Raw genomic sequence first — 7,288 nt, forward strand, 5'->3', positions numbered from 1 at the left:
GCCCACAGTGTACTAGTTATGCCGTGAGGAACCACACCCACAGTGTACTAGTTATGACGTGAGGAACCATGTCCGCGGTATATCAGTCATGCCGAGATCCAGGAGCTCTTCAGGACTTCTCAGGAGACTTCCTAGGCTTGCACTTCTCCTGTCATTCCTCCTCAGGTACTCAGGCACGGTGTGTGCACAGTGCAGTGTGTAGTGGGCATCTGGGCATGTGATGTGCACCTGCCCTCTCATCCCAGCTTTGGGAAGTGGAGACAGGAGGCCAGGACAGGAGCACACCTGTGCTGTATGAGACCTGCTTTAATGGTCCATAGAAGACATGCTTAACGTGTTCAAATTCTGTGCTTAAAATCTTGAAGGAAGTTATTTCAGTTTGTTTATATTCCCATGTATGCGTGTCTTTTTTCAATCAGTCTATTCTTAGAGTGTGTTTGCAATAGCTGTCCATGTAGATAGTCCAGAATCACAAAGAACTTTCCTGAGCTTCCGATGTGTCTTACGCAGTGCATCCTTTCAGCAGTGTTGATTTCACAATGGGATAAGATGATTAACATTGCCTATAAAGACACAATACCATAGTCTACTCAAGATTGCTTAGAGAGAATATTGGATTTAATGCATTAGTGGTTTAATTTCCTGATACAAATGCTTTGACTAGGAACTCCGTATTGTAAGTCTGTTGTCATGCCTGTGATTTATGAGGGCACTTGTTGAGTTAACCCTGAAGAGATTGGCCTTGAGCAATGCTTTTCATCACTAGACTTCAGTGTACATTCTACAGTTTGTGTAGGGCCTGGCAGAAAGGAGCTGCTGTGTCTCATTGTTTGGGGACCTGGTCCTCTTGATGAACTGACCAGTGACAGTCCCATTCCCTCGTCTCTTCCTTCTTCTTAGGAGTTGCTGCAATTGGTGGTGCTTTCACAGAACAAATTCTCAAAGATATGGCTGCCTTCAACGAACGACCCATCATTTTTGCTTTGAGTAATCCAACCAGCAAAGCAGAGTGTTCTGCAGAGCAGTGCTATAGAGCAACCAAGGTGGGTCATCATGTGTTGGTTAGTTACAGGAAGCCTAGGAAGCCCACAGCGTTGATCACGTGCTCTTGACTTCATACTTAGTCCATCAAAACTGAAAGATGCATGAACAGACCCAAGGCGTGAGTGACTGCCTCCTCTTCCTCAGTGTGGAGTCACTCTGTGCATCTTCAATAAATAAGTCAACTTTGTATGTTTTAGTGGTAACTTTCCTTGAGTGACTTAGAAAGTAAGACTTAAATATAAAACATGAAAGGGAAAGAACTTAGTCTTGGATGGTTCTGGAGCTGTCTTCTTTAACTAGCTGTTCTCAAGCACCGAAGCATACAAAATGAAACCACAGTTTAGTTTATGCTTAGCTAAATTTTGGGTTTGGATTTTGATGCCATGGGTGGGGATCTGGGCAGCTATGCTGATACCCAGCCAGGCTGTCATAGAATCCTCGGTGCTCAATAGTTTGCTGTTTTAAAAATAAAAAGTTAATTTTATACTGTGCTTGTACTGACATATATTTGACTGATAGGTTGGCAAAAAGCCTTTAGCGCTCCTCAAATACTTGAGAATATCATTATAAATGAAGTTAGTTTTATGCATCTAAATGCTTTATTTATATAAAATAGTGTAGAGAGGGTGAACATAGCACAAAGTTGTGATGCTGTGCAGAAGCCAGAGCTCGAAGGCTCTTCCTGTAAGGAACGTGCCGAGTGCTCATCACAGGGACAGTCATGTTTAGACAAGGGGCTATTCCAAGGTTTCTCTCTCTTAGCTGGGACGGCATCAATATTCTAAGTAATTTTAACCTTTATCTCATGTACAGGTTGAGTTTTCTTTACATTCTTCAGTAGCTTAAAATCCTCAAGGGATGCAAACCCAGCCTTTGGAGCAGATTGTAGTGTCGTACCTTGCACACAGGAGGCCCATGATAAGCAAGTGTGTAGTTAATTATTTTGTCTCTATGCAGCTCGGCAGTCCTTGTTAGCATAGGGGCTTCTGCCATACAGATACATACTGGTAGATCAGTTTTATAGTTGTGTAGTAAACTTTCAGTGTGTCAGAAATAGATCTCAACTTTTTCTTGAGATCTTGCCGAATGTGCTGTAAAACATTGAAAATTACCGTGAGACTGAACAGTAGGTAAGTCTAACCTAACATACCACTTCCAATTTCTAGGAACCTGTTGATTTCGTCTTCAGAAGTCTGTAGTTAGAAGCCTCTCTAATGTGGTTGTTGGGCCTGTGGTTGGACCACTGCAGAGAACAGAGTGGTAGCCTTAGGGAATCCTGTGCATTGCCCGCTCCTGGACAGATTGATACAGCGCACAGTGGCAAGCATCCCTCCTGACCCGCGGGCAGCACCGACATCCGTTCGACTGCCTGTGGATGGCTGTTCTCTTCGTCATTGGTGCTCTCTGTCTGTCTGTGTTGCAGGGCCGTGCAATCTTTGCCAGTGGCAGCCCTTTCGACCCAGTCACTCTTCCAGACGGACAGACTCTCTTCCCTGGCCAAGGCAACAATTCCTACGTGTTCCCTGGAGTCGCTCTTGGGGTTGTAGCCTGTGGGCTGAGACACATCACAGACAAGGTCTTCCTCACCACTGCCGAGGTACTGGGAGGAGCTGGCGCGTACTCAGCTCCGTGCTTTGTTTAGTGTCATGGGTGTCTGTCAAGTGTGAAGAACTCTTAGTATCTTAGTAAAGAACTAGGAGTGAGTAGCAGGTCCATATGAGCCATAGTGAGTCAGGTTTCGTTTCACAAAAGGAGCCTTTAGGTAGTGATGAGCTTTTATGAGATCAGTGAAACAAAAGTATTTTCTTCCCCAAATGGTGATAAGTAACATTTCTCCACTGTGAGCCGTCCTAAAGAATGACCTTTGGAAGTCTGACATAATATAGTAGAAGTGGCTGTCATCAATGTTCCAGTGCAGAAAGTAGAAGCCACACTAGTATTTAAGCAGAAATGAAATTAAAACGGGGCATTACATGTTTATATGATCACTAAAGGGGCTGCTGAGATGCTCCCATGGGTAAAGATGCTTGCCACCAGTACTGGAAACCTGATTCAGTCAGTGTTCAGGACTGACATAGTGGGAGAAAAGTATCTCCTGCAGCTTGGTCTCCGACTTCCACATGGGTGCCGTGGCATGCAGGTACCGCCCCCCCTCCCCCCCCCCCCCCCGTAAATAAGTAAAACTGTAATGAGGCTGTTTTAGGGAACTACCATAGGAGATGCTGGTTCTTCCCTAGGATTTCAGGAAAGGCCCCTCTCAGAACCCAGGGAATCGTGTACAGTGAGAGCCGGTTTTACCCAGCTGCGGGCGAACAAGTTAGCCATGGTTGCATAGACACTGGCAGAGACAGGGAGCTTCTGCTCAGAGATGAAGAGTTTTGTTTTCCCTGCTGCAAAGATCCTGTGACCGCTCCCTTTGCACCCTGAGCCTCCGCAGGATGGTGACAGCGGGTGGCCATGAGTGAGAAACTTGTCGATTTCTCTCAACAAATTAAATGCTGTATGACATAATAGCTGGACTGAGCCGGATGAAACCTGACTGGTCTAAAGCATGTATCCTGCAAGCATGCAGTTCTTTGCACTGTGAGGAGGAACCCCAAGAACGGGGGGCAGATTCCAGTCACTAGCGGGATCAAAGGGCACAGCCTGGCTAGCACCTGCCACCCTCTGCGGGCTAGATGCCTGGATGCAGTAGCTTTCCTCAGGCATTCCTTCGCAGGGTCAAAAGTTCAACCGCTGGTGTGTCTGTTTTTTAACTCAAAGATATTGTTAAATTCAAATAAATATCTAATTACTAAGAGCATTTTAAGGTTTTTACATAAAGGAAAATATAACCTTTTCTTTCAGGACAAAACAGATGAACTTGAGTCTCTTTAGCCTGTTTTGTTCCTGTAGCTCTAGCGCCCTCTAGTGACAATGTCAAGTAAATACTTTTTATTTCTCATTCATTAATAGTGATGCACTAAAGGCTAAGGCTTTAACCCCAAGTGGGTCTCTGTGAGTTCAAGGAGAGTCTGGTCTGCATACCAAGCTTCAGCCAGCCAGAGTTATGTGGTGACACCCTGAGCCAAATATTCTTTTTTCTTTTTGGAAGGAAATAAAAGTAATTGGGTGTGGTGGGTCACTTGGGAGGCCTAGGTGTAGGATTTCAAGCTTTAGAATAGTCTTGGCTGTGGAGAGCTCCGGGTCAGCCTGCCCTGCACAGGGAACACCAAATCCTGACAAAGGAAGAGAAAGCAGCGCTGTGCTCAGCTGAGCTCTCCTCACTGCGAGTTTTCTCTCGGCTGCGTCTTGGCCTCCAGTTATGTCATATTTTATACGACACTCTCTCCCCCCTTGTTTTCCTTGTCTCTTCATCTCCCTTCTAATTAAGACCCTGTGTGTGTGTGTGTGTCTGTCTGTCTGTCTGTCTGTCTGTGTTCGTCCACACATGTGCAATTTAGGGTGTTTTCCACTTTGCTTTCCACCTAGTATTTGAAGACAGGTCTCTCACTGAACCCGGGACTTGCTGGTTTGGGTGGGCTGGCTGACCAGCAAGGTCCACCCATCTGCCTCCCGGCACTGGGGTCCTTAGTATAAGCTGCAGCTCCTTGCTGCCCCCTCCCCGCCTTAGGGGCTGAGGTCCGCCTCAGGCCGTCATGCTCTAGGAGCTCCTCTGGACTCAGTCATCTTCCAGCCCCTGGGCAGTTACTATTTAAACGCTGACACTGACATTTCTTCCTGTTTGGTGTTCTTGAGAATCACTTTAACTAAAGAGGTCGCTCTCTTTAAAGCCATTCTCCAGATGCCGGGAACAGCTAGTGCAGTGCTAACATGGAGTAGAAGCTGTACATGCACACTGTTGAGTCCAGCAACACCAGACACAGTGTAACAGGAAGAACAGATCCGGTGCTGTGGACGCCCATTGCCAGAGGGCCTAGAGAAGGCTGTCTGGATGGTCTGGTTCAGCTAACCAGTGAACTGAAGTAACAGATGAACTTGCTTTATTTGACAAGCCCAGGCTTATCACTTTTAGTATTATAGCAAAAACAAACACAAAACAAAACGAAAACATAAAAAAAAAAACATTGGTTTGAAGGTTCTGGAGACATGGCTTGATGGGTAAGAGGACTGGCCACTTTCCCGGAGGACCTGGGTTCAATTCTCAGCCTACATTGATGTGGGATTCCCCTCTGTAGGCTGTGAATATGCTTTATTACCATTGGTTAGTAATTGGGCCTATAGCAGTGCAGAATAGAGTAAGGCTGGAATTCCAAGTAGATAGAGGAGGAAAGAAGGTGGAGTCAGGGAGATTTCCATGTAAGCACCGAAGGAGACAAACGCTATAGAATCTTGCCAGTAAACCACGAGCCTCGTGGTAAACTATAAAATAATAGAAATGGGCTAATTTAAGATGTAAGAGCTAGCTAAAAATACGCTTAAGCCATTGGCCAAACAGTATTGCAATTAATATAGCTTCTGTGTGATTATTTTGGGTCTGGGGAGCTGGAAAAACTGACGAGCCTCCTCCACCTACACCACATGGTGCCTCACAGCCATCTGTAACTCCGGTTCTAGGGAGTTTGACATCTTCTGTCTTCCAAGGGCACCAGGTATGGGCACATGCAGTGCTTAGACATGCTTACAGACAAAACAACTCATATGTAAAATATAAAATAATAAAAATTTAAATGCTAGTTTGGTTACATATGAAACTGGAAGTCTCATAGATTGAATCAGATCTGAAAGGTTATTTCTGGATTCCTAAAATTTTGTCTTTTGTTGTATGATGTGGGAGTGTCATATATCAATCTGTTGATTTCATTGGTTAAGTAATAAACAAACTGCTTGGGCTCATAGCTTAGAACATAGGTGGGTGGAGTAAATAGAACAGAATGCTGGGAGGAAGAGGAAGTGAGGTAAGACGCCTCAGACAGAGACACCATGCTCCTCTCTCCTGGGCAGATACACACGATGAAGCTCCTACCCAGGATGGACGTAGGCTAGAATCTTTCCCGGTAAGACCAGTGCTACAGTTTATTAGAGATGGGTTGATCGGGATATCAGAATTAGCCAGTAAGGGCTAGAGCTAAAGGGCCAAGCAGTGTTTAAATGAATACAGTTTTGTGTTGTTATTTCAGGCATAAGCTAGCCAGGAGGCTGGGGTGCTGGGGACACAGCCCTGCCGCTCCTACTACAACAGTTGTATGTGTGAGTAGTGTGTGTGGATGTACTTAGGCAGGTGTGAGAGCGTGTGTGTGCGCAGGTGTGTGAAGGCCAGAGACTTTGAGACAGGCTCTTTCTCTGAGTCCAGAACTTACTAGTTGGCTAGACTGGCCGGCCAGGGAGCTAGGGACAGAGGTGTGTGGGTGGGCGTGATCCTCTTGTCTCTGCCTCTAGTGCTAGGTTACAGGCATGTGCCACGGCAGGGGGCAGGGTGTGTGTGTTCAGGTGCTGGGACTGAGCTCTGACTCTCATGACTGTGCAGCAAACATTTTACTTCCCAAATCATCTTTCCAGTCTCTGTTCCTGAATCTTCTTTTTAATTATAAAGAGATTTTTAACTTTCCTGGTGCTGGTAACCAACAATGCAGCTCAATTCAGTCTCCACAACCTGTGTAGTGTGCAGCAGTACATCAGAGTTTTGTTTGCACTAGCATGCATTTGACTTGGTGTATGGGTAGGAACCCTTTGCTCTCTTCAGATATTTGAAAATTCTACTGTAACACAACAGGGCTAAGTTCTCTCTGAGACTTTGGTCTTGGACATGGATGTAAACGACACAGAGTTGCATCACTGTACACAAACAGGGCCTGACAGTTCTGCTTTGTGCAGAGTGTGTTTGTCTCAGACGGAATGAGCCACTCCATTGTTTCTGTCTCCTGTTTGGGGTAGTTCTTGTGTCCTTAGTGATTTAGTGGAGTCTTTAAAAATTTTTATTTTCTGTGTTCAGTGTTTTCCTTGCTGTATGTAAGTACACTGTGTGTGGCCTTGTGCTCATGGACCAGAGGATCCATGGACCTGGAGTCGTAGACAGTTGTGAGTTTCCATGTGGGAATTAGGGATTGAACCCTGGTCCTCCAAAAGACCAGCTGGAGCTCTCAGTCTCTGGGACATCGCTGTAGTGCCAAGGCAGGTTTTCCTTTCCCCTTTCCTTTCCTTTCCTTTCCTTTCCTTTCCTTTCCTTTCCTTTCCTTTCCTTTCCTTTCCTTTCCGTCTGTCTTGTTTTTTTTTGTTTTTTTTTTTTTCTTTTTGGTTTTTCAAG

The 7,288-nt window shown here is 45.4% G+C and overlaps 1 protein-coding gene across 1 annotated transcript in view; it reads left to right on the forward strand.

Moving 5' to 3' along the window:
* Me1 (malic enzyme 1) overlaps positions 1-7,288 on the forward strand; it is a 118,172-nt gene that overhangs the window by 102,979 nt on the left and 7,905 nt on the right. The window contains exons 11-12 of the mRNA XM_026779134.1: positions 901-1,043; positions 2,468-2,641. Of these exons, the coding sequence (XP_026634935.1) occupies positions 901-1,043; positions 2,468-2,641 (317 nt within the window). The remainder of the gene's footprint in view (positions 1-900; positions 1,044-2,467; positions 2,642-7,288) is intronic.

Source organism: Microtus ochrogaster, chromosome 5 (genome assembly GCF_000317375.1).
Source record: "Microtus ochrogaster isolate Prairie Vole_2 chromosome 5, MicOch1.0, whole genome shotgun sequence".
NCBI lineage: Eukaryota > Metazoa > Chordata > Mammalia > Rodentia > Cricetidae > Microtus > Microtus ochrogaster.